At 40.6% G+C, this 27,480-nt stretch overlaps 1 protein-coding gene across 2 annotated transcripts in view; it reads right to left on the bottom strand.

Annotated features, from left to right (window-relative positions):
* Positions 1-10,622: 10,622 nt before the first annotated feature.
* Positions 10,623-27,480, bottom strand: part of PSIP1 (PC4 and SRSF1 interacting protein 1) — a 50,810-nt gene continuing 33,952 nt past the window's right edge. Inside the window, exons 13-17 of one of the 2 annotated variants that reach the window (XM_067553114.1) lie at positions 26,171-26,241; positions 19,484-19,585; positions 18,985-19,204; positions 16,562-16,700; positions 10,623-11,397 (exon numbers count right to left, since the gene is read on the bottom strand). In XM_067553114.1, coding sequence (XP_067409215.1) covers positions 11,334-11,397; positions 16,562-16,700; positions 18,985-19,204; positions 19,484-19,585; positions 26,171-26,241 — 596 coding nt within the window. In that variant the 3' untranslated portion in view covers positions 10,623-11,333. The remainder of the gene's footprint in view (positions 11,398-16,561; positions 16,701-18,984; positions 19,205-19,483; positions 19,586-26,170; positions 26,242-27,480) is intronic. The other variant, XM_067553115.1, reaches the window with a different exon arrangement.

The following is a 27,480-nucleotide window of genomic DNA, read 5'->3' on the forward strand; positions in this document are numbered from 1 at the left end:
TGTGATCTGGCAGTCGAGTTTATTCTGCTAATGCAATATTACCCAAGTAAGAGTACTTCTGCTTATCAAGATATATTTCAATCTTCCAGGGAGCCTAGATGTAGAGCGTTTTGTTTTTGAGTAGTCTGAAATTCTGGGGAAGTTGAACAAAACGGAGACTTCTGCTGTGTAGTAAGAGTAATAGCATGAACGGCTCTTCTCAGGTAAATTTCAGAAAGTTCATCAGCTTTCAAAAAAAAAAAAAAATCAGCTTTGCTTGGCATAGAATTGCCTTCACCCTGGGTATTATATGAAAAGGGTTTGTCGCAATTGATTCTATATTATTCAGGTTTTTATATGTCCCAGTCCTGCCAACACTTTCATATATGCTTAACTTCACTGTTGTGAGTAATCCCACTGACTTAAAAAATTAAGCATTTGTGTGTTGGCAGGATTGGGGCCACACTGTGGTATCTGAATTCCTTCCAATGGCACATTAAGCGTTGTGACCACGGCTTTTTTTCCTCTTCCTCTCCTGTGAGAATAATTATGTGAGGTTTATTTTTATTTTACTCTTACATCTGCTGTCCTATATGTCCTTTATTTTTGAAAGTAAGGTCAAAGAAGTGTACCTTCCACTTGGGATGGTGAGATTTGTGGTAGTTCTTAGCTCCTGCACGAGTGTGTAGTACATTCAGTGGTGATTGATCCACCCAAATCAAACAGTCATTATCTTAGACTGGGTACTAGTGGGAGAGATGCCACTCAGGTGAAAGTAAGACTATAAGAAACCCTTCACCAGCATTCTGGCTGTGCAATTCACTTAAAATTTTTTCTTAACAGGCCGTAATAGAGGTAGAGATGTTTACTGCTGGTATCTAGAACTTAAATCTAGAATGTGGACGGGAGTGAGTAGAAAACAGACTGAAGTATGAATGCCATTGAGCCCTACCTGGTTGGTCTGTCTCTTTTTCACAGTAGGCTGGTTCGTGCTACTATAAAGGCTTTTCTAAAAATTCCCTTTTGAATACAACTTTTATTGCAACTGTCCTGTTTCCTTCAGAGAGTTGTATTCCAGTGACGCTAACCTTTCCCAAATCCCTCTTCTTTGGCTGCCTTCTATTAACATATGGGCTTTCCAATCCTCTTTAGCACTGCAACTGTGATCAGATAGACAGCTGGTGTAATTTCTAAAGCTACTGTTTTGTTGTGTAATAGCTTATCAAGCTGAATTCTAAGAGGCCAATCAGTACAGGTTTTCTTAGGAGAAAGAACAGAAGAGAAACTGTGAGATGAGGAAGCCAAAAATTCAAGTTTGGTCTGTAGTTTTATAATAAAACTCTTTTCTATCCTGTTTGCTCTAAATAACCTGAGGCATTTACCACTTCATCCTCTCACCTCTGCAAGGCAAAGTCAAAGACAAACTTATCTTAAAATAGCTGGTTTATACAGGTTTAAAAAAACAAAACAAAACAAAAAAAAACCTCGCTAGAACCAGTCCTCCATTTATCTGATAATGCTAAGAGGTACAAGATATAGCTCTGGGTGTGAGAATTGGCTATATTTAAGTATTTTCCTGCAGGGGAGATGGAGTGCTACTTTTGTCGTATGTGTTGTGGTCTGGCTCTATCACATGCCAAATGAAATGACCTGACTGCTACATTGAATAAAAAGATCACAATAAATTAGTATATTTTGAAAAATCCTTCAATTCCTTGAGTCCCGGGAGCTGACACAGGACAGCTGGGTCTGGTTTTGGTTTAGTGTTTTCTTCTGAATGATTCCTCTGAGTCAAACCCAGTAACAGACCCAGCTGTCCATTTATAATTAAATTTCTATGATACCAGCTGGGTATTTGTGTTTTGGCTACTTGTTTAATGATGTTAGCATTTAAATGATCACAACTTCAAAGTCTATTTAACACCTCATGAAGATAAATGAGCAACGATCATACTTTTTTTTTTTTTTTTTAAACTTTCTCTGGCTTGGTCACTCATCAAGAAGAGCAGAGTAACATTCTGAGATGGAATGAAGCTGACTTGTGTCTGTCATGTAGACACAGCCTTACAGCAGCACCGTTGCAGCCACACTGCCATAGCATGGTAGTGTTGATACTTGCTACGGTGATGGAAGGAGTTTTTCCATCGCTGTGGTAAAGTCACCTCCTCAAGAGGCAGGAGCTACGTTGATAGAAGAATTCTTCCATTGACCTAGCTGCATCTGCAGTGGGGCTTAGTGTAGATGAACGGGTTGTGAAATTTTTCATAGCCCTGAGCGATGTAGCTAGGTTGACCTAAGTTCTACATGTAATTAGGCCTTAGCTCTGTCTATGTACCTAGTGTTTTTTAACCAGTAATACTTTCTTTCCTATGAATATGAAAAAAATGTACACAGTTGACAGTTAATTGCACTATGGGCAGGAAATGTGGAATTAACTTGCACCTAAACATTACAGTATGGCTTTCATTACTTAATCACACAACATATAGCAAATGATACATATGTGCATCTACAGTTTCCCATCAAAATACTGACAAGATATTAGCCTGTGTTGTTACAGGTGCAGGCTAGTGACTTTTTTTGGTTGGTTGTATTAATTGGGTCCTTAGAAAATAGAAGCAGGGCTCTGGCACAGCATTGAAAGGCACTTGCACCAAGTGACCAGGCAAGACCATGCATGGGTCTCTGATTTGAAAGGCTTACTGATTAAATAGACTAGGTGGGCCCGGCCTGGAACTGGAAACAGAGGTACAGAGACTTGCTCAAGGGCACACAGCAGGTCAGCTGGATAACTGTGTCTAGAATTCAGCTCTCCTGAGTCGCACTCCAATGCCCTATCAACTGGACTACATGCCTAATTTAAAAAACCAAGTTATATATCCACATGATACCAGTTGCCATGACAGAGATGTAAAAAGTAGATATTCTCAGGGTGGAATGCACCCAGACACAAACCAGGCTCACTCAGACTCCGTGTCTAAAATTAGACCAAATCAAAACAATAGTCATCTGCTTTCAAGCATCAGTTGCTGCCTCTGATACTGCATTTGGCTGTGACTCCTGCACTGTGCTGCTATTTAGGTTTGTTAGAGTTTTAGAACATAAACTATGAACAGGTATGAACTCTGCATATAGGTGACAAAGGGCAACATTAAGGCTTGCGGCTGAGCAATGGTTGCCCTGCCTAAAGCATCCAGAGTCTTGAGAGCCGATTGCTGTAGGAGATAGATCCCCTTGTCCTCTCTCCTAGGAACAGAGAGCATGCATGCATGTACAAAGAGTTCTTGCAACTAGTTTTGCCTAGGATCAACTAGAGATTCCCTACGGGTGCTTTCTTTCCTTCTGAATGATTGCACATGTCCATTTTGCAAGATAAGTAGACCTAGTTGAAGGCTTCCTACTACTCAGCAGATCTTCCTGTATAACCTTAGAACAATCTTGGACTGAGTTGGTCACCTATGGAGCATCCACCCTGTCAGATTCAGGGCCGGAAGGCTGGGATGAAGGAGGTGGCCATAGTCCTGGGAGATCACATCTCTCAGGAGCAACAGTGGAGATTTGGCTGACCAGTCTAGTAGAATTGAAAACAGATGTTGACTGGGCTATGCTGGGGCTACTAGACTAAGCTGAGCAGAATCTTGCTTGACTTTGGACAAGACTTCAGGCAAGTGCAGAATTGGAGGGAAGACATGCAGGAGGCCTTTTGACCAGGGTAGGAGGAAACATCTGTCAATGAACCTGAGCTGTGACCTGCACAAGAATAAAACAGATACCATTTTTTGTTCGCTCTTATTGCAAACAGGTCCACTCAGGGAGTTCCCCACTTCTGGAAAATGGTCCCGAATGCATCTGGGGGAACAGACCACTCATCGTGACCTGCAAAAAACTTGCTCGGGCAGTTTGCCAGAGTTTTGAACTCCCAGAAGGCAAGCAGCTTTCAGGACGGAACTGGCAATGCAAAAATTCCAAAGGAATCACCTCCTTGTTTGTTTACATAGAACGTGGCTGCTGTGTTTGAACACCAACAAATTCCACCCCCTGATATTTTGAAGGAACGTAATTCAAGCCACACAGCTGGTCTGAAGCTCCCTGCTATTTATATCGAGGCTTAGATTCTGCAGAGACCAAAGACCCTGAGTCTGAAGGGGACCTAAGTGAGCTCCCCAAGCTAGATCCGATGCATCTGTGACGAGGGTGTGTGTCTGCTGTGGAGGGGTCAAAGGAACTCCCATGCAAACATTCAAGGGTTCTATCCACGAGTCTGGGAAGGAGGAGACCTGACCAGGTTCTTGAACCACCATGCCCATGTGATGATGCCCATGTGCAGTTCTCTGAGGTGTAGTCTGGCATGCTGCACATGTAAATAAATGCCTCATGTGACCTAGAAGTTTGAGGCCAAAACCACAGTCTTAGGATGTGCTTTTAGGGCTAGAGCAATGACCTGCCTTGTTTGGAATCTCTGCTCCAGCAGGAAAGCCATGGCCTTAGTAGAGACCAGGACAGCCCAATGAATGATATTCTTTGAACTGGAGTCAGGCTAGAGTGCTCTGTATTGATTAGGAGACCCAGTGCATCAAAAGTGGACCAAATAGGGGCTCTGCTGGAGAACACCTGAGGCCTGGACTGGCATCTTACTAGCCAGTTGTCTAGGTATGGGAATATGTGAACTCCTGACCTTCACAGGAATCCTGCAACTACAGTCATGCATTTTATAAATACACAAGGGGTTGCTGACAATCTGAAAGGTTGTACTGCAAATTGGTGGTAGGATCCATTTACCATGAAGCTGAGAAACTTTTGCTGGTTCTGGTGAATCGCTACATGAAACTAAGCATCCTTTAAGTCGAGAGCCACATACCTGTCCCCAGGATCTAAAGAAGGGATAATAGATGCTAGAGTAATCATCCAGAATTTTATTTTAGGAACTTGTTTAGCTGCCTTAAATCTAAAATAGACCTGAGGGAACCAACCCCCTCTACCCTTCCCCCCCCCTTTGCCTTCATGATTAGGAAGTAATGGAAATAAAATCCCTTCCCTCGGCATGACATGGCAACTTCCTGTATGGCCCCTATGTGGCAGAGACTACACATCCTGAAAAGGCATGCTCTTTCATGAGTGGTCCCTGAAAAGGGAGTGGAAAGGGGGATAGAAATGGAGCATAGAAATAAATTGAAGGGTATATCCCAGTTCCACTGTGCTTAAGACTCATTGATCCATAGTGATGTATGTCCAAGCACTTCGGAAGTAGGACAGACGGGTGGCAAAAATGGGGTTGAGTAAAGATGGTACTCTGGGAAAGTGGTAGACTGCTCTCGACCAACAGGTCAAAATGTTTATTTAGAAGATCCACTTTGCCTAGAAAAACTGGCAGCTGCAGAAGAGGGGGAAAGTGGAGGGTGCCTCTTGTAATTTCTGCCTCTCTTTTTGGACAGGTCCTGGGTATGCAGCAAGAAGGGCTGAAACTGGTGGGACTGCTGTAGGTGGAAGTTTTTTTTTCCCACCAGTGTATAAATCCCCAGAGGCTTATGTATCACCCTTGGATCCTTAACACTATGAAGCCTCTCATCTGTTCTATTGGAATAGAGCAAGGGACCTACAAATGGGAGGTCTTCAATGGTCCGTTGCACCTCATGACATGACTGCAGCCAAGATGAGTGCTGCATAGTGAGAACGGAAGCCATAGCTTGAGCTGCAGAGTTTGCTGCATCCAGGCTTGCTTGCAAAGCTGTTTTGAGAACTAATTTGCCCTCCTCCATTACCACAGTGAACTCCCGCTTTGTCTCTTCTGGACGCTTGTCTTTGAACTTCAGGATCTTATCTCACCAGTTGAAATCATAATGACCTGGCAGAACCTACTGCTCTGTGATATTAAGCAGTAAATCTCCTGTGGAATGAAGTTTCCAGCTGAACAGATCTACCTTTTTTGCTTCTTTTTCTTTCAAAGTTGAGGTTTGGTGTCCCTCTTTCTTTTGTTAGCAACAGCAACTACCAGGGAGCCTGGAGGAATGCGTCTATAGAAGTGCTCAAATCCCTGTGAAGAGATGTAATATCTTTTCTCCACCCTGTTAGCAGTGGGAGGCAGGGAAGACGAGGTCTGCTAAACACCTTGACAAGTTCCACTTCTCTGAGACTAGCCTCAGGAAGAGCTACCCTAGAAGGTCCTGTGCAGTCTAAAATGTCTATCTACCTGTTCTTGTACAGTTTCTGGTTGGATATCAAGAGCTTCAGCCACCCTCCTCAACAAGTCTCAATGAGCTCTGAAATCAGCAGGAGGGTAAGACGTAGACTCAGTCACTGCTGCCTCATCAGGTGGTGAAGAGAAGGCAGCTAAAGGTGGTTGACCCTCCTCCAATTCCTCCACAGGAGTATCCTGAGCACACTGCTTCCCCTGCATGGTACTATTACCAGTACTGGGGAGCAAAAATGGTGACCCTGCTGCAGATGCTCCTGGCAGTTAGCAGAGGTAGAAGGACAGGATGGAAGCAGAGAGGCTCTAGAAAGTGGAGGGAAGCCCCAAGGGGTCCAAAAGAGCCATTGCTATGGTGGCAGGACCCAGATATGGTGCAGGCCATTGATCCGGAGAGAGCCGAGGCTGAGGTTGTTAGGCTGCTAGCGATGCTGTGGACAAGACAAGAGCCAAGCTTGAAGACAGATGAGGAGTCTGCTTCCTCAGACCACAGGGGAGCTGACCCCATTGGTACCAGGGAGACAGGCTCCAAGTCTGGAGACGGGGGTAACATCAAGATCATCACAGGCTTCCCTGTGGATAGAACTCTACAGGGAGGTGCAGCAACTCTAGCAGCCACCAGTACCAAATGGTGCTCTGGAGCTGGGTCTGTAGGAGCACACTCTTCCGATCTTGGTACCAGGTGAGATTCCGGAATATGGGGGGAAACTAAGGGGAAAGTTGGACAACTGCCCACAAGGTGTGCACACACTGACAGTGAAAGGGACATATGCAATCACATGTGTAATCAATACCCAGAACACACTGCAGTACAGCACAGGTAGAGGAGCACATTACAAAACCCTCTGAACAAGTGGCTTTCTTCAAAATATTTTTCATGGGCAATAAAATACATTTCCTGATCAACTGTATGTGGATGGTGTACAAATCCCAGTGTAAAGACACCATCTGCATGTATAAAGTGAGTGTGACTTTTTTTTGGTCTGCAGATCTAGCCCCACACCCATGCCTCTGTCCCCTCAACTTTTGATTGTTATAATGCACTTTACACAAGACTACATTTTGAGAGCACACAGAAGCTGAATAGGGTGACAGTTTGCTAAAGGTGCATCTGTACAAGCATTGATTCTAGAATAGCTGTTCCTGATTAACTTCATATGGATACTCTTATTCCAGAGAAAGAATGCCTTGTTCTGAATTAGTTTAATCCACTTTGGAAGGAAGCAAGGGGAAATAATAGTTTAGGGGAGCCAAGACTGTCTTTCATAGACTTGAGAGAAATTAGAATTCAGTACAAGATTTAAAAAAAACCTGATGAGGAAAGGATTTATATCTTCCCAGACTCTAGCCCTGTCAGTCAAGCCAAAAAAAAAAAAAAAAAAAATCATAGAATTGTAGGAGTGGAAGGGACCTCAAGAGGTCTTCTAGTCCAGTCCCCTGCACTCAATGCTGTTATGAAGAATGACTAGAAGTTTGCTTCAAAAAGGTTGTTGCAAGTCATGCAAATCTAATAGTGGTGCTAAATTTGGTTTAAGCATTGAAAAATTGTTAGTTTCCATTTGACTCTCCACACTACACCACCCATTCTGTTGGTTAAGAGGCAGATGGCATTTTGCTACGTAAACAAGTAGCAGACCACAAGTATTTATTTTTGATAAACGTAACGCAAGTTTTTGCCAGAGAAATGTGAGAGCTCAGCTGGACGTTGGTACTGCTCTGCACTAAACAAAATGCCCTACTACACAGATGCCCAACTAGAATATACATTAAATGATCTGTTAAACTTTTTCTTAATGGCAATGTGTTAGTATCATTTCCATAGTGTTGCATTTAAAGCCTGATGAAAGATGGGGTTCAGGCTGGGGGAGGGATACATGATGTTATACCAGTGCAGAATGCACACACGACGGGAAAACTAAATGATGCCCAACTGGTTTTAACTACTCATTTTGCCCAAAGCCCATAGGTCATTCTAAGCTGGTGAAATGATATAGCCAACAAAATAGTTTCAGCCAGCAAAGTCTTGTCAAGGGACACAACATTAATAACACGAAAGTAAAAAGTTTACATAAAGACTCCCAATCCAATGAACCTCAGGGAATTGGGGATCCATTACCTAAGGCATTCTTCCCTCCCCTTTGCCCCCATGTCTCCCAGTCACTCTTTTAGCCCTTCTTTTGAGTACCTGTACAAGTAGAGGCAGAGACTGAGCAAGAATTACAATCATATAATCAGGCAGATCTACCACTTTCATTTCAGGATCTGATCAGCAGCTGATATTTAGTTCTTTGCAGAATGCAAGACCGTAGTGCCTAAGGGGCTAGGGCCTTTCACCTGAGGGTACATCTATAGTAGAACCGGAAGGGGGAAATTCCATCTCGAGGAGACATACCCATGCTAGCTCTGATCAAGGTAGCAGACTAAAAAGGGAAGTGTAGCCATGGTGGTGGTGTAACTAGTGAGGAGCTAGTCACCCCCCAGTACGATCCAGTCCAAGACCATAAATGTATACTCAAGGTAATTGAGGGGAGATAGCCCCTCTTCCCTCATGCCATCATGGCTACATTTCTATTTTTAGTACGCTAGCTTGATGAGAGTTAGCATGTCTCCTTGAAATGGAATTTACACATTCGTCCTGCTTTAGTGTAGACATACTTAAGTTATTCAGGCCCTGCTCCTTACTTGGAAGAAAAAAAAGAGAGAGAAAGAAGGGTTAGTCTATAATTACATTTTGGTGCTTGATTTCGGCATAGAAATATACTAACTGCACAGTAGATCTGCCCTTTCTAGAAAACTTCCTCTTCTAAATAATTCTGAATATGGGCTGTGCTATCTTAGGTCAATATGAATACTAAAACACTTGAGACACTCTCCTATTGCTCATCTATTGATATGGTAAATAAAGTAGTGGGCAGTGTTTAAACTGCTCTTTTCCCTCTAATGGATGCATATGTAGTAGTTTTTTCTTAAAGTGGAAGGTTTTGTGATTATGTAATTAAAGATGCTATTGTAATGCATACAGATAATGGGCAAGAGGGGGTAAGGCTGGTGTCTTAAATCTCACATGAGATTTTGCACTAGTGTTTCTTTTCCCTACATACAATACAGACAACTGTACTGAGTAACAGTGCAGAATATCAGTTCAATAGTATGATTTCATATTGCACTGCTCCTGCAATTGTGAGAAAACACTTTCATACAATATCCACAACAATCAAACTAATTTGAGGGGTTTGTAACAGACTCATGACAAGGTCAGGGAACATGGAATTAATCTCATCAGATTCAGTGACAAGACCAGTGCTTCTGGATACAGAAACTCAAAACATATAGCATCTGTGTACGTCTGTATAGCATCTATAGCATCTGCCCAACTGGATCAGTATGTATATGTAAACAGTTATACAAATATCTTTGATTAGATTCACTCAAGTTTAAAATGTTAGTGTTAACAATGCAATTACTGTTCTAGTAATAAAATGTGTTCTATAAGACAAACAATTCTGTACAGCCACCTTTCTAAATGTTATTTGCCCAGCACCTGCAATTCATTTTTTTTTTGGGTGGTCAAGTAAAAATTCCCTTCACCTGAACACCAGAGTAGATGGCAGGCAAGTTCTGCCCCCGCTGGTAAACTTTCACAATTTTGCAAGACTGTTGCACAACAGTGAACAATTTTACCTTTCTAATATTAGTAACAACCTTCTGATAAAGTACTGATGGAAAAGAATATCCACACTTCTCTTTTTTCTTACTGATTTTGATGAAAGGGCACCACCTGCTGCCTTCAAACCCTACATTTGTCTATCTAGCAGCATGTGAGGTGGAAAAACATGACAATACTGAGTAAAACACAGCAAAACATGAAGTGGACACTATATACACAGCAAATCCCTGACGACAACATTTCCAGCCTCCCACAGATTATATATAATTATCAATCTGATGAACCACTAGCAGTTGCAATGTTGAACTTGGATTTTTAAAATCACCATTTTTCTCTCTCTGTCAAAGGAATGCTACATTCATTTTCCTAAATTCAGTCTGACAAACATATATCCAAATTCTGCAGAGTTTTGAAAATCTCACCTGTCTAGGTCTACCTCTTGAAGTAAGTTTTAAAACAAGACAAAGGTGTCAATGGAAGGTATGTTCATCTTTATATTGCGAGAAAAGGGGATATTTTCAAGGATATAAAGGGAAGTTCAATAGGAGTTGGATGCTTCATCCCCTTTTTGGTTTTGAAAATCTTCCTGATCGTGTTTCCTTGATGTACTTCACAAAACTTAGGTTGTGTAGCCCTAAACTAATTCCAAGATAAACTCTTATCATTCTTCCTTCTTGTTCCTTTAGATTTTCAAAATTAGACCTGGTGTTGGCAATGATACTTCTGAACCATATGAATGCCTATTAATTTAAGCAACTCTCAACACACAAAAAATGCAGTATCACTTGCTTCTGTATCCATTTCAATTCTTTAATTTTTAGAAATTGTTCAAGACAGTGTTTTCTGATCTATGTGCATCAATAGGTCATTTTTTCCTAGTATGACATCTATAATACCAAAAGCATACCACGGAAAGTCACATAGCATTATATATTGGCACAATGAGTTTGCAAGAACAAAACTAAACTTTTATTTAAAAATGAGTGATTAAGTATACTTATACATTAACATTTTAACTGCTATAAAAATGCTGCTTTCAACTCCTACAAAACACAGTGAAAAGAGAGTCTGACAAACATCAGAGTTCTGATAACTATGCACAAACAGAGGTCAGTATTTTAGGAAGAGGATAGGTTTATACAAATGAAGCAGTCTGGCAATTTAAAAAAAAAGTGTTTAGACATTAACATACAGCACTCAGGTAAAAATATACTACAGCTCCAAATCTTGTGACATACAAGCATTTTTTTCAGTTTCCTAAATGGATTTCCTTTTCCTATTTGAACTGTGTATAGCCTGTTAATACTGAACAAAACTATCAGCAAGAATGTTTAAATATGTTTAAAACCAAGATTAAAGGGGACTTTTATTCCACAAAATTTTTAACATTAAAATACTATGCTTATAAAATTATTTAAAACTTTCAGCAGTCTATAGATTTGAAATCCAAAACTTAACAATCCTCTTTAATTTGTATTTTAAACAAAAATTTTAGTGGCATCATTTATTTTCAGAGGAAGAGTCCTTTGATATTTTTTCAAGCTCTCTTTCTTCACCAGATGTTCTAGAAAAATAATAAAGCAGAAAGAGGTTAATACTCTCCTCACACCAAACGTGTGAAGTTCCTCATGCAATAACAATACGTAAAGATTACTAGATACAGAGTAGTTTTAGACTAAAAACCTCAGTTATTCACTCTTCTCAGCTAGTCATGTTCATTTAGTAACTAATCCTCTTTGAATAATTTGCTAACAGACCTTAACCCTTCTCTCATGTGAACGAGGCCTCATACTGCTTTCACATAATTTACTAATTGTAATTTAATATTATTCCAGTGCACTAAGTATTCTACATATGCCCAGAATTTTTCCAAAATATTTTAGTTAAATGGTAAGCAAGCCTATTACATCAAACAGAAAAAAATAGGGAAGGGAGGCTGGTCATGGAATACATATGGAAAATACATCTCAAAGAACTACAGTTACTGCAAGATTTGTAAGTTTCTTCTTCTTCTTCTAGAGTTTATCTATATGTATTCCACTGTTGGTGGCTCTCAAGCAGTGACCTAACGTACAGGATGGTAGGAGTCTACCTTAATAGTTGTAGGACAGCCCTATCAAAATTAGCCTCAGATATTGATGTTTCCACTACACTCTAACACTGGGTAAACATGTCCACTGAACCTCAAGTAGATACCCTACGTATCTCTAGCATGGGGACTTTTTATTTAAAAAAAAAAAGGGCAAAATAGAATGAGCTGTCATCACTCTCAATGACAGATGAATTCATAGCTTGAAAAAAGCAGAAACACAAAGTTTGTCTCTCTAACTATGCAGTCACAGTATACTCTAATTGACTTGGTTTTATCTATAAAGAAAGAGAGTGTCGTAAGAACATTTAGGATGTGAAGATTAGCTGTGACTTTGTCTGAAAGCAGGTGTAGGAAAAGTACAAGTAGGCGTATAACCTGATTTAAAAGAAAGACTATTTCTGGTAAAATCTTGGGTTAAGTCTCAAAAGACACCATGTCTTAAATGAGAAGACACATGGGGGTGTCATTTGCATTTGTATTACTCCTATCTTTCTGGTCGATATTATTACTACTAGCAAGGCTGTTCTGATGGAATGATGAAATAGGAACATGTAGTTAAATGGCTAGAAGAGTGAGCCATTAACCCTGTCAGTACAAATATTTAGATCCCAAAGAGATGGAGGTTATTTAACTGGGGTGATATACTCTTATAAGGCCCTTTTAGGAATCTGGCTCAGGAATCGGAATTTAGAAATAGGGTGCAAAGGTGTGGAGTACCCCTTAATTTGAGGGTTGTAGCACCCTGTACTGGTAGTGGGAATTGACCACCTGATGTCTCAGATACCTTCTCTAGCAAGAGTGAACTGCTATATGGAAAAGAGGGTCTTGGAGGTAGAGAGGTGTGTATCAGTCATGTGGATCTAAGGTTGGTACTACTGATGCTGGAATCACTATCTTGAACTTCAGCTTGCAAATGAAGTTTCAGGTCCAGAACAGGATTAAAGCACCCCTACCCCCTCTTTTTGGAATCAGAAAATTAGTAAAATCCCTTTCCTCTATGATCCTAAGGTCTACTCCACTGATCTGAGACTCAGAAGCGATTGCACCTCCTGATGTAGCATACTTTCATGAGAGGGTCCCTGGGGAAGATCTGGAACTGGATGCATTAGACCATCTCTACAATTTCCAAGACTCAGTGGTGTGTCATGGTGCTCCAGATCCAAGAAAATGAAACAAATGATTCCCAAATGGAGGGGATATAAGAGTCAGATCCTACAGAATTTGTACATTGCTCCCATCAAGAAATCAAATCTGCTGCCTTGATGACAACCAGGGCTGATTAGTAGATAGGATGCAGCTGACTTCCTTTTGGGGAATTTTTGGCACTTCTTAGGTGTATAAGGTTGTCTGCATTGGGTGTAAAAGATACTGACTTTGCTGTGCTTGAGGCTTAAGGTGCTTACAATTTGGTGCAATGTGCACTAGGGGATCTCAATGTATAGCATGGGAGTTCTTCAAAGAGTGTAAAGGCCTCAGCTGTTTAGCACTGAAAAGCTCACCTCTCTCAAAGAAGTGTCTCAATTGTAATTTGTTCTTCTTTTGATATAAGGAAGTCCTCCTGGCTCCAATCACCAGAGATTTCTATTGAGAGAGTTTCCAGATCTATAGCTGTATCTGCAGCATCCAGGGCTACTTTGGAGTTGACTTAAGTTGACCTTTGCCAATCAGTGACAAGCTCCTCCCTGTTTTGTTGAAGTTTGTCTGCAAATGTAGATATACAGTCCCAATTAAAATAATCATATTTTGCCAACAGGACCTGGTAATTGGCAATTCTAATTTGGAGATTATGTAGAATAGTTTTTGCATCCAAGTAAATGTATTTTTGGAGGTTTCTTGTCTTGTGATTGGCTCTGTCCTGATCTCTCATACACCATAGTAATCACTAAAGACCTGTGTGTGGGAGGAATATAAAAAATTTCTCAAAACCCTGTGAAGTCACTTGGTAGTGATGCTCTGCTCTCTTTGATGATGCAGGCATCTGCCAGAGCAATTTAGCCAGCTCTAAAACCCCCTCATTGATGAGTACTGCAAGAAATCCTAGTAACAAAAGGCATAGGATGTCCTGGAACTTGTGTTTTTTTTTTTTTTTTTTTTTTACTTGACCACCTCAAGTGGAATCTTCAGTGTATCCGCCATTCTGTGTAACAGTTGTGGAACACGTAACAACCATCTGGGTTTGAGGTAGATGACATAGGAACCACTTCATCCAGGGATGACGAATGAGCTGGAACAGGATGGTCTTCTGCTTGTGACTTCTAATCAGAGTTATAACCACAGTCTGTTCAGCTGGCTGTAAGATGAAGGGGGATCTAGCCCTTGATTAGGATGCAGACACTGGCCTTCCAGCATGATGCATTCCCTGCAGAGTCCAATCAGGCCAAGGGGGAGGATATCAGGGAATACTATCCCTTCTACAGCTTCTAGATCTATGGTAATAAGACTTAGCTCTTGATTCTCTCTCTCTCAAATGTATACCTGAATACCTAGACTCCAGGGAATGAGCCAGTGAAACCTCCCTTAGAGCCTGAAGAGGAGAATGCAACTGCACCAGCTGGTGTACAGATAGCACTCTCAGACTGTGCTCAGGCCAGTACTGCAGCAATCAGTACCTGGGAGACACGTTTACTACTGCTAATAGTGGGGAAACCAGTAATGAAGAAACCACTTAGGGTCTTTAGATGCCATATAGGTATTTGGTACCAAATACATTGGTGCAAGGTAGACAAGTAGTTGATGTCAGTACCAGGGTAGACTGTACTGTTGACATCAGTACCAGAGGCTACAATGCTAAGAGGTCAATACCAGGCAGTACCAAGGAAGTTGGTCAAAGACAGTGACCAGTGCCTGACTGGATGCCATGGACATCCTTTTTAGGCTGTGCAACACTTTTCGTCTAAGGCTTCAGATGGGGACCTGGTGAAGGATACCTAAATCTCTTCTCTCTGTAGAGTTGGTACTCTTTTTCCCCTTCTCCTTGGAGATTTTACCAAGCATCTTTAGGAGCAGGAACTTTAGCTCCACGCACAGAGGAGCAAGCAGGAGAATTTATAGATGACAGGTGCTCAGAAGTTTCTGACTTAGATTCTGATGAGAGATGCATTGACTTCACCTGAAGGAGCATTTGCAAACAAGACTCCCTTCTCCATCTCTCTGGGTTCTTTTAGAAAAACATTTACAAATGACATCGTTCTGTAAAGTGATCTTTATCCAGACTCAAGAAGCATCTGGTGTGCTCATAATTGAGAGGCATTACAACCTCACACAAAGGGCAATTTTTAAAGCCCGGAGATTTGCATTCATAGTGACCAATTCCAGTACTAGTGAGTTTTCTTCCAAAGGAAAAAAGAAACTGCTATTAAAAAAACCCTCTAGCACTAACCCTAATGACAACATAACTAACTACCAGGTAACCTTCCTATCTACAGCTATTTACATAAGAAGCTGCACAGCAAGCAAAGGTGGTTGGACTCTACAAATGTAAACTTGTAGCCATAGATGGTGAGATGGAAATGAGAAGTGGTTGGGGTTGCTCTGCCCTTAATGCCGTCTCTTGGAGGCACAAGACACTCAGGTCAGAAGCATGGCTCCCAACAGTGTTCACCAAAAGATTATGAACTCAAGTGCACTGGGCACATTCACCACCAGCAGAATACAGTAAATGAGCAGGTACCCGAAGGAAAGGAGGGTTCAGCAAACAACGGATTTTAAGCTACTTTCTTCTTTTAAATCCCCATAATGTAGCCAATTTACTCCCAGCACACAATGTACTTCGGTCCCAGCACACAACATATTGCTGCCATCATTGTCTATATGGCACCATATTGACGGACAGTGTTGTGGAGGAGGATGGGGGTGGTAAACACAACAGGTAAGAATTATTTTCCACCTAAGTAATTTTACAAAGATTTACTTTTAAATATTTAGACCATTTAGAAACTCAAACAAGCAGAAAACAGATGCTTGATCAGAACACAACAATTGAACTTGTCAAAACTTTTAATAAACTGCCCCACATCACCACAGTTTTTTGAGATTTCATAGTAAAACAGTTTGGATAAACTAATTGTATTTTGAGAATTTTATAATTAAAATTAGTAATTTAACATGTTTATTAATCAATGGATGTTACAAGAATTACAGATATTTTGTAAAAGTTGGGTGGTAGGAATACAGCAGTTACAGTTTCTATATAATCTTTTCCCCTTAATCTGGGCTGCCTTTGCTTCCAGGTTTAAAACAGTTTCTGCTTGTGGTTGTATTAGTCTGAAGTCTAGTAAATTAAGACTTGTTGCTGTGTCACTGTCACATCTAAATGGTCTGTCCTCTGCCATGACTTTCTGTAAAATCACTCCCTCACCTTCTAGACTAAAATATTTTTTTAAAAAGTCTGAAGCATTTATTTTTATCCTACAAATTTCTCTCACCTTTAGTTTGAATATTGAGACCAAATATTTACTTCTCACTGTTTTTCCCTACAATCCTTAGGAAAAACCTGGTAAAATATCAGTCAAGTATCCAAAATATGATTAAAGTACTAACTTAACAGTTTTGCTGTTTTTTTTTTTAAATGAATAATAAGCCTTCTAAAACAGAGGAACATGTAATTCATTGTTACAAAAATTAAAACTTCCCTCACTTTTTCTTAGTGCCAACTTCATGCTTGTCTCTCTTTTCTTCACTGCTGTCTCCATTGTGCTGTGACTGGTTACTGTCTTGAGCATCAGGCCCTCCTCCATTCATTAGTTTTGAACCTTTGAAGTTACAAAGCAAAAAGACTGCACAATGTCAGCACAGTGTATTAAGTAAGCAAAAATAAAAACTCTAAAAACCTCAATCCTTTTGCTGTGAACATCAACCTCTGCATTGTGTGAGTTTGACACTCAGTCCTGAAATCTTAAACTGAAATAGTTTCTAAAAAGCAAAAGCTAGTATTGTGACAAGTTTTATTAGGTTTTGGCCCATTTTATATACCCAATTCAGCCTCATAACTTCCTCAAACATTCAAATAAAAAAGGGGAAACATTCCCTATTTTATAAAGAATACTGAAAAGATAAAAAAATATTAGGTATATAAAATATTGTGGAAAACTACTGCTTTCACAGTAGTAATCTTTGTTCTTCTAATTCATAACACACATTCCCAAACAAAAACTCAAGGACATTTGGTTAAGTCTAAGTTCAGAAGCAACAGGCTTATAAAAGTTAGGTTGGAAACATCACATGGACAATTTGAAAAGATTTCCAATTCTTACTGGTTTTGGCCAGACTAGAGATACCAGAACAACTATTTTTTAACTATGGAATTGTAATAGGCTCCAGCTGCACGTGACATGGAGGATGGTTTCTACAGGAGACACAAGTATGTGGAGAGGTTGCAGGGAGAAAGAGAAATATGAAGCTGATTTACCAATGAGATTTAAAATCCCTGCCTGAGAACTCTATCATCCTCTAAATAGTTTATTGCTCCAGTATTATGCTGGAAATGATGAGAAAGCAGAAATAAAAAGGTAAGCATAGTAAAGAGAGCAAGTACTGCTTTTGTGTCCGTTATTAGGATTGATGGCCTAAACAGTGAGAATTGTAAGTATCTCCTGTAAGCATTTGTGACGGGTTCAGTGGTACTGAAAGTAGCTACTAATGAGGGAGATGGACATCTGTTCCTAAAATTTTGCCACAATTTGACTAAGTGGACAGTATCAACCTAGTTGGTATTACTGAGACTTGGAGGAGGGAAGAGTCTCATGAGTGGAATGTTAAAACTTGAAAGCTGTTTAGGAATAATTGGGGGCAAAAGTGGCAGAGAATGGCACTCTGTCAAAAATGTCATTACGTGTTTGAGTCACTGACAACTCTGAAGGAAATGATCTTGAATGCTTATTGATCAATGTTCTAACAGATAAAGCACAAGATGGCTACTAGTTGTTGTTTGCTACAGACTAGGATGACTGGTTCCTTAAATACCTATCTATAATGTGTAGGAAAATAAGCTGTATCATACAATGGGGAACTTCAATCTGTGTGACAAGTGCTGAAGGTCTTATGCTACCCACACTAAAACATCCTCAATTTCTAAATATTATACATGTTGGATTCAACACTTTTTTATTAGGAAAATAACAAGGGGAAATTTTATATTAGATCTCATTTTGAGTGGGAAAAAAAGAAATGATCACACAACTAAAAATTAGTGGTGCCTTAGGTACAAGTGATCATGACTTGATCATACCTATTTATGTGCACCCAGAATAAAGGCCAAACCAGTAATAAATATATTTGGTGCTTTATAATGGCCAATGTCACAAAGTTGTAAACAATTATGAGCCAAATTAGTTGGGAGAAATAATTTAAATGGTAAAATATGAATAACTGGGAACTGCTAAATCAGAAGTTAGGAATTGTAGAAAATAAGTATCAATCTATGGCCAGCAGAGTTAAAGAAAATAAGGAATATTTCAAATTTATTAGGAACAAAAGAAATTCTAACAACATTGGTCCATTACTAGATGGAAATGGTAAATTGTCCATAATAATGCAGAAAAAGTAGAAGTATGCAATAAATATTTCTGTTCTGTATTTGTTGATGTACCAGATGATGTACTCATATGATGATGAGGATGAAATACTTTCCATTGCACATGTAACTTAGGAGGATGTTAAACAGCAGCTATTAAAGTTAGACATTTTTAATTCAGTAGGTCCAGATACTTACATCCAAGAGTTTCGAAAGTGCTGGCTGAGGAGCTAATGTACATTTTCAATGAGTCTTGGAATACTAGGGAAGTTTCAGAGGACTAAAAGAAATGCACTGTTGTGCCAAAATTTAAAAAGAGTAAATGGGATGACCCAGCTACTTATAGGTCTGTTAGCCTGTCATCAATCCTGGGCTAATGGAACAACTAATATGGGACTTGATTAATAAAGAGTTAAAGAAGGGCAATATAATTAACACCAATCAACATGGGTTTATGGAAAATAGAAACTATTACCATATACCAGTTGACTGTCTGGGCTAATGCAGTTAAGCTGTCCAGGGGGAAGTTTGAGGACACCGCCACATACCTGTTTGTTCTTTTTCTTTTTCCATTTTCTTATTTGGTCCTTTCTTCCACTGTTCTTTGGGTTTATTTGCTTCCTCATGTTGTTTTTGCTCAGCAAGTGATTTATTCAGCACTTGTGAGAGAACAGAATCTCCTTCCCCAACCAGAAACATAGTCTTGAACTTGTTGTACAGCATAGTGGATTTCTCCATGATAACCTGACTAACTTTGAACTTCCGTATCTGAAGATACATGTGTGAAAATTGTAACATACTTGTGCATATCCCATATTTAAATTGTTTTACAAATATTTGCTCATCCTTCATATTAAACTAAGTGCTATAAAAATGCTTAACCCATGAACCGTACCCAGACTTCTAAACAAACAAAACAGGAACTTTCACAAGGTCCACTGAAATGAATAAGCTTAAATGATAACTCAAGAGAACAGACAATTCATTATACTTTTAGGATAAAGATGCATTATATTATGCTGTTTAGGATGAAGTTGCAAATCTTACTTTCTTTAGTGTCAAGATCATCTCTGTGTGCTTCTGAGCTTGCTGCATTGTAACCTGAAGTGAAGAAAGCTCATCTAGGGCCTCAATACATCTGTTCACATCCTGTTAAACAAGAAGCCAGTGTCAAGTCTCAACTTTAACTTTTTTTTTTTTTTGATCTGAGGTTGATAAGTAATATCAGAAACCCAGGCTTATAAGTAATGCTAGAATATATATACACAGAATATTAGTTAAAAAGCCTTATCAGTAGTTTGGAATTTGTAACAATGTACATAAATGCAAAAACCCTACATTTGTATACTCAAAAAAAAATCTACAAATGAGAAATTCCCTGTTAGGCACAAACTAAATTCCAAACTTTCCCCACCAAAGAGTACTTCATACATCCATGGTACATGGACATATAGTAATGTTTAACACAAACTTAATCACTTGTTTCAACACAAAGCAGGTAGTGTCTCAAATCTAACTCTCTTCCTGTAACTCAAACTGAAGTTCCATGTGGCGTGGAACTATGAAAATACTAAAAACAGAACGTCACCCTATACTTTCTGCTGCTTCTATGAATTCAATACTTTAAGGCCGAAGTATGAAAATTTTGACGTAAAGTTTCTCCCCAAGTTCAGCTAGTACTAAAGCTTCCCTGCAGGATAGGATGCCTGTATCAGCCCTCTGTTTCCTCTTCCTCAGTGAGAGACTCCAACTCCTTTTATATCTTGGTTGGAGCTAACAAGATCCATCTGCCAGCATAAGTCATCAATACTGCATCTTTATGCAGAGTTTTAGCACCTATGCTTAGGGCGAAAGTCTATTACAGGCTACTCCCTGACATGAAGAAGGGATTCACCTCCCAGTTAAATCTCCAAACCTATTAGGGCTATAGGGTAGTCTTGGCTGGGACTTTCTCAATCTCTCCCTGTTGAAGATGTTCTGCTTTGTATGAATTACTTGAATAGTCATTGGAATGGGGGGACTGAAGGGAGAGAGAGAAAAAAAAAAGAATGAACTGTATAGCCTTATGCCTAGGACACTCACACAGAAGAAGGAACACCCAAGTCCATGTCACTGCTCCAATAAACTATACTATTGAATAGCTTCAACAGGACAGATTGAGAAAGAGCCACCCCAGAATAGCCCAGGGGTTAGGGCCACTCTCCTGCAATACGGGTGACCACTGCACTCTCTAGCCATTTTGTGACTAGCACGAAAGTTCCCCCCCCAAAAAAATATTGTGTGCCCTAAAGCATTTGGCAAATTCATGTCAAATTTGCAAATAGCTTTGGGACAACTGAAATTTTTTTTGCAAATAAGCTATTTATCCAAGAAGTTCTGTCCAGCTCTAGCTGGAAGGGAAAAAGTCAGGACTATTGTCTCTGCACAATACACTATATTCCCTATGGTTGCTTAATGATAAACATGATCAGTTAGAATAGGTTAGATGGAAAATGTCTCTGTTCTTATTCTGCAAACAACTTTTCTCGCCCTGATAAGCACATCTCCACAAAAAAAGTTAAGAAAAAAGCCAGTTCAAGTTTTAACTCATTAAAGAAAAGTCACTGGATATGCTGAATGTTTTTACTGATTTGGAGTCAAGCCAATGGTCTGCAGAATAAAGATTTACATTTTGTAGAACTGAAAATATTTTTATAAACCTAGTATCGGTGGAAGAGTTTTAATTATTTTTTATCTCAATTTAAAACGGTTACTTACTTACCTTCTTGTAACTGTTGTTCTTCAAGATGTGTTGCACATGTCCATTACAACTGTAGATTGTGTGCATGTCCAGCGTACTTGTTCTGGAGTTTTCCTAATAGTATCAATCAGCCCTGCTCACCTCCTGGTTCCTGTAGTACCAAATGAGCATTCAGCTGCCCTGCCCTTCCTTCAGCTCCTTTGCAAGGAAGCCAATGAGAGACTCTAATGCACCAGGGAAGGAGAGTGGGTCATGTAATGGACATATGCAATGTATCTTGAACAGTTACGAGAAGGTGAGTAACCATTTTTTCTTCATGTGCTTGCATATGTCCATTACACTGTAAGGTGATGAGGGTTTGGAATCTCATCAGAAGGGGGAACAAAGAACCACTTTTCCTACATTTGCATCCTCCCTTGATGCAACTGTCAAATGCATGATGTCTGGTGAATATATGAATGGAAGACCACGTCACTCCCCTCCATGTGTCCACAATAAGGACATGTGCCACAAATGCTGCTGAGACTGAAGGCACTCTACTTGAGCATGCTGCCAGCTTGTCTGGAGGCGCGACACCTTTGGCAGTATAACACGTGGCAATGCAGCTAGTGATCCATTTTGAGAATCTCTGTGTTGTAATTGATTGTCTTCTCATATGCTCTGCAAATGAAACAAAAAAACTGTGAAGAAACCTGAAAGGGCTCTGTCCTGTTCCAGTAAAAATCTGAAGCGCAACAAACATCTAGGGTTCGGAGCACCTTTGCTCATCCTTGTCAAGATGTGGTTTGCCTTCAACTGAACCTTCCTCGTAAAAAAAATTGTGGAAGGCAGATCTGTGACTACTGCGTTCAGTTCTCCCATTCTCATAGTGCAGGTGATGATGGCCAATAAAAAAGTGACTTTCACGGAAGGGCATATCAATAAACATGACACTAAAGGCTCAAAACAAGGATCCATTAGAGCCAACACCACTAAATTCAAAACTCAAGTTGGTGCAGATCTCTGTGAGGTACAGTACCTGAGGATTTGGGTACAGTACCTGGCCATGGTTCTGGTGAGAAGGTCTCCAGTTATTGGTAACAGCCAGGCTCTCAAGTGGAAAGCCTGTGACGGGTGTAATACAATGGTGGTCTTGGGCTTGGCTAGGCTGGAACTCTATTATTCTGCCTTGATCTTGCTTTAGCTTGAGAATGGCCCTGGGAATCAAGGGGAACTGGTAGATATGCATATAACAGGTCTTTCTCCCCCAGGAACAGATATGCATCTGAGGTTCACCTGGGGCTGTGTCTCAGACTGTAACAGAACCAGGGAAAGTAACTGATTGATGAAGACCCTCTATGTGGAATACTGAAGCTAGAATGGCTGTGTTGAGACCATTCATGGTCTAAACTGAAGGATTAGCATAGGCTTTCTGCCAATCTGTTCTGAACCCCTGGCAAGTAAGATGTCTTCAGAGTGACCGAGCTCCAAATGCAGACATTCCACAACTGGACAGCTTCATGACACAGGCTGTCTGATCTGGCATCTCCTTGTTTGTTCACATAAAACACGGCTGTGGTGCTGTTGGTGAGCACTTGGAGAGTTGTGCCCTGAATATGAAGCAGGAACCACTGATACACACATAATACTGCTTGCAATTCGAGAATGTTTATATGTAACCTGGACCTTGTGGTCAGTCCACAACCCTTGGAGCTTGAAGCCTGCCCAGAAGTGCTCCCCAGAACATGGCTGAAGCATCCATTGCCAGAGTTATAGAGGAGAGAGATGGAGCAAAGGCAACTCCCTCTACAGATTTTGTCTTAACTCACCAAACAGATGTGACAAAACCCCATCCAGGATGCACACAAGCTTGTCCAAGTGGTGAAGGTGATGGTACTGATCTGAGCCATGCATGCAGCGCTCTGAGGTGCAGCCTAGTGTGTGGGGTCATACTGGGTATGTCTACACTACAATTAAAAAGCCCCAGCTGACTCGGGGTCAGGCTAAGGGGATGTTTAATTGCACTGTAGACCTTTGGGCTCAGAGAGAAAAAGTTCCCTAGAACCTTCTGGCAGTTGGTTCGCAAACTGAATGATGGTGATTAGCAATGTGAAGCTGTACATTCACTGTAGAATAAATCTTTCTACAAATAGGTCAAGATTATTGGCACATTTTTCTTCAGGGTTAGCTTTAGTGCAGCCTTGATGACCCCTTTCATTCACCACAGCTACTACTAGTGAGTTTGGCATAGGGTGTGAATGAAACTGCTCAAACCCTTGGAATAGAACCTTATATTTGTGTTCCATTCATTTGGCCACAGATGGGTTGGAAAAAGGGATTTGCCACAGTGTTTTACAGAACTGCATAACAGTATCATTTATAGGCAGAACTACCTTTCCCACCGGGGATGGGATGTAGAATGTCAACCAGCTTGTGGATGTTCTCTTCCACTAGTTCCACCTGAATGCCAAGAGAAACTGCCATTTTCCTAAGGTGATCTATGTCAGGATTACAGTGCTGGAGGCAGCACAGATGGCTTGCTAGCCACTTGTAATGTATGCCATGGAGGAGTCAGTACTGGAACTGATGAGCTTGAAGAGGGTGGCACCTGGCTTGTAGCCAATAGGTCCAAAATACTGTGTCTCAGTGCGGACAACATCAGATCCTGTGCTGATACTGGCTGACAGTCCTAACCATAAAGTAATGGCAACAGCAGTAAAGACAAACATATGTCCCTTGCTGTGCCATAAGCCTCCGGCATCATTGGTACCAACATGGGTGGTTGTCCTGCTGTGATCAGATAACCATGATCTGTCTCAGCCAAAGAAAAAGCCCATTTCAATGGCCCAGGGAGGGCACCAGAGTCAATGGCTCAGGTGCCTCTGTATGAGCCAGTACCAGGAAGCAGCAAGTCAGAGGGTGCACTCTACCATCGGTACGGCACCAGCCTTTTCTGAAGGAATCCCAATTCCTGATCTTTGAGGAACCTGATGCCAACTTACTTTTGTTTCTGAGGCAGGAAACAGAAGCTCTTGACCTAGAGGAAGACAAGTCCCGGTGATGGGGACCTCATGTGGCTCCTATGTTTAACAGACACAGCTGGGGGAGTGCTCTGGGAAGGAGTCGTGGAAGAGCTTCCCTTGAAAGATTAACGTGTTTTTTATGCCAGTCTAAGCGCCACCTCCATCAGGATGTAATGAAGGCACTCTTTCCTCAGCTTTTTCATCCTGGTCTTGAAACTGCAACAAATGGCGCACCTGTCTCTAAAGCAGTCTTTGCCTAAGCACTTGAAACAATGTGAATGAGGGTCACCATCAGGCATGAGCTTCTGATAGCCTGGGCAAAGTTTGAAATCTGTGGATCTTGGCATAGGCTCCCCCAGCACCAGCTGAGGCAGTGTCAGACTGAAAAAATTCAAACTAAAATCAAATTAGAATAAAGAAAAAAATCAAGCATCAAATGACAAAATAAAAAGTATCACCAGGTAAGTAACCAAACAGCAATAAGTTTTTCACAGGGAACAAGATGCTCCAACCACCGTCCATGGACGGTAAGAATGAACTGAAGGAGGGGCACGGCAGCTATTCCTTTTCTGCCCTTGTTTGGAGCACAAGCAGCTAAGAAGTGGGTGTGGTCACCCCTACAGGTGCCACTAAGGAAAACTCTCTGGCACCAGGGCATGGGACATGCACACACCTACAGTGTAACAACATGCAAGCACTTGAAGAAGCACCATTTGTTTGGATTAATTTTCAGTGTTGCCAACTCTTGTGATACTTTCACAAGTCCTGTGATTTTTGACTATTTTTACTTGTCTCTGCAAAAAAAAAAAATTCTGGCAGCCCAGCATTTCTGATTCAGCTGAAACTGATGCTGCAGTTCTGGCTTTGAGCACTAGATGCCAGTGTTGGCAAATTGAGCTGCAAATGCTATACCAGCAGAGGCCACTGTAGTGCTGGCTGTGGAGTCAGCTTCCATGCTGCAGATGGTACACATGGGGCAAACAGGCCAATGAGGAGCAGGCACTGAGCCAGAGGCAACCCCCAGCTCCCCGACCCTTGCCCTTAATACCCCAGATATTGCTATGATGATCAAGAAAGAAAGGGCAGAGAAGAAAGGACTGTAAGACAATGTGGCCCCTCTCTAAACCAACTTCACTTTTCCAATCCCTCTCCTCCCCTTACTGCTGCTGGGATGTACCTTGACAACAGAAGGAGCACAGTGTCTAGGGAGAAGGCAGCTGGGGAAGCAACCTTCCTCATCAGTCACATGAAGTCAAAGGAAGTTACAATGAAGGGCCAGGTTTTGGAAGGAAAGAAATAGGATAAAAGTCAAAGTCTGTGATGTGGCTCCAGATAGTTCACTGGTTCAAACACATATAGAGGATGAATGAAGAACACCCGCACTTGTGAAGGCAGAATGGCAGGAGAGGGAGGTAGGACAATGAGGAAAGCTGAGGAAGCAATGAATGAATTGCTTCAAAGAAGATAGTAAACACTGGACATAGTGCCATTTTGGACAGATCAAGATAGCAGATGCTTGCACGAGAACCCAACCCCAGTTGATGGGATATTAGTTTACAATTTTTTTTATGCTTTCCACCCACCTCTCACGATTTTTTGAACTTGCAAGTCAGTGATAAACTTTCCCTTTGCATTCTGTGCAACACAAATTTCACAGCATTATCCTGTCCAAACTGCACAGTGCACCAGTGCCAGAAAGTGAACCAGAAGTGGACAGATAATAGAAAAATGTGAAAACAGACTAGGTTCCTTGTCCAAGGTAAGTGAAGTGCATATTTTAAGAATTTAGATAAAATGGTGAAAACGTAGAATTTTAGAATTCAGTTTGAAGAATCTATTAGTATTAATCTTAAAGTCAAAGGTTTTATTTAAGATGCAAGTTTAAATGCATACCTTTAATTGCAATACTCTATGTAATCTTTCAGAGCATTCCAGAAAATTTTAGTTGACTGCATTGTACATATACACCAGTTATTAACACAATATACTTACAAGATTGTCAATTTTGAGCGAATTTTTAATTTCTGCATGTATCCTTTGAAGCCGAGAATCCATTGATGTTTCTAAAGATTAAAAATAATTATATTTGAATGATGTAGTGACTATCAAATCTATTAATATAGGATATCTTTCAAAACAAGATTTTTACAAACCTGAGTTGCTGATTGAATGAAGAAAAATGTATGGATAAGCAGCCATGTCAGCCAACCATGAAGTACTCTATTTTGATCAAAACCATTATAATATATATAGAGGATGCTGCAACACAACTGCCAAATACTGTCCAAGTTTTTTAAAAGTAATCTAAGCAGTTTTCTCCACAGCAGCACATTCTACACATTGCAACAATTTCCATATCTATGTTTAATTGTCAACTTGGAAATGCAATATGGTTGTTAATCCAGGCAAAAAAGTCTGGTCATGAGCAAAGATATGTATTTGGAAAAGCCTTTAGATAAGGTACCTGGAATCCCAGAGAGGGGAGGAAGAGAAGTGGCTGGATCCTTCTCCTGAGAGAGTTACCCTACCACTGGTGCTGCTTCCAGGAACCTGGGAATAACTTATCACTTAAAATCATTCAAATTTGTCAAATAAAGATGGTTGGCAAGTAAGCATGTGCTTTTGCCATGACGACAGTTTACTAGTGATAAAGCAAAATGGAGGGGATTGGTTCTTTGACTAATTCAGATGTGTTGAAGGATCATCTGTACTTTCTTCAGTAAGTGGTATGGGTTTTGGATATAGTACAGACAAATGGAAAATTTGTTCTCACTTTTCTAGGACTCCTATCTCCCCCAATCCAGAGATCCAAGGTCAGAAGGAACCATTGTGATCATCTAAACTGACCTTCTATATAACACAGGCCATACAACTTCCAAAAAATAATTTATAGAGCGTATATTTTAGAAAAACTAATTTTGAAAATTGCCAGTGTTGGAGAATCCAATACTGCCCTCAGTGAGTTGTTACTCTCACCATTAAAAGTTTATGCCTTATTTCCACTCTGAATTGTCTAGCTTCAATTTCCAGACATTGGATCATGTTATACTTTTCTCTGCTAGACTGAAGACCCCATTATTTAGTATTTGTTCCCCATGTAGGTACTTCTAGGCCATGTCTATACTGACAGAGGCAAATTCGCCGCCGCCAGATCAATCTTTCTGGATCGATTGAGCAGTCAGTGTAGACCCACTCAATCGATCAGGAAGTCGACGCTGATAAACCACTCCATCAAGTTGCGTAGCGCTGCATCGACGGGAACAGCAGTGTAGACAGAGCACAGAAGGGAAGCACAGCAGTCG

This window comes from Emydura macquarii, unplaced genomic scaffold, assembly GCF_026122565.2.
Source record: "Emydura macquarii macquarii isolate MOO-44397 ecotype Brisbane River unplaced genomic scaffold, CSIRO-AGI_Emac_v2 contig_1451, whole genome shotgun sequence".
Lineage (NCBI taxonomy): Eukaryota > Metazoa > Chordata > Testudines > Chelidae > Emydura > Emydura macquarii.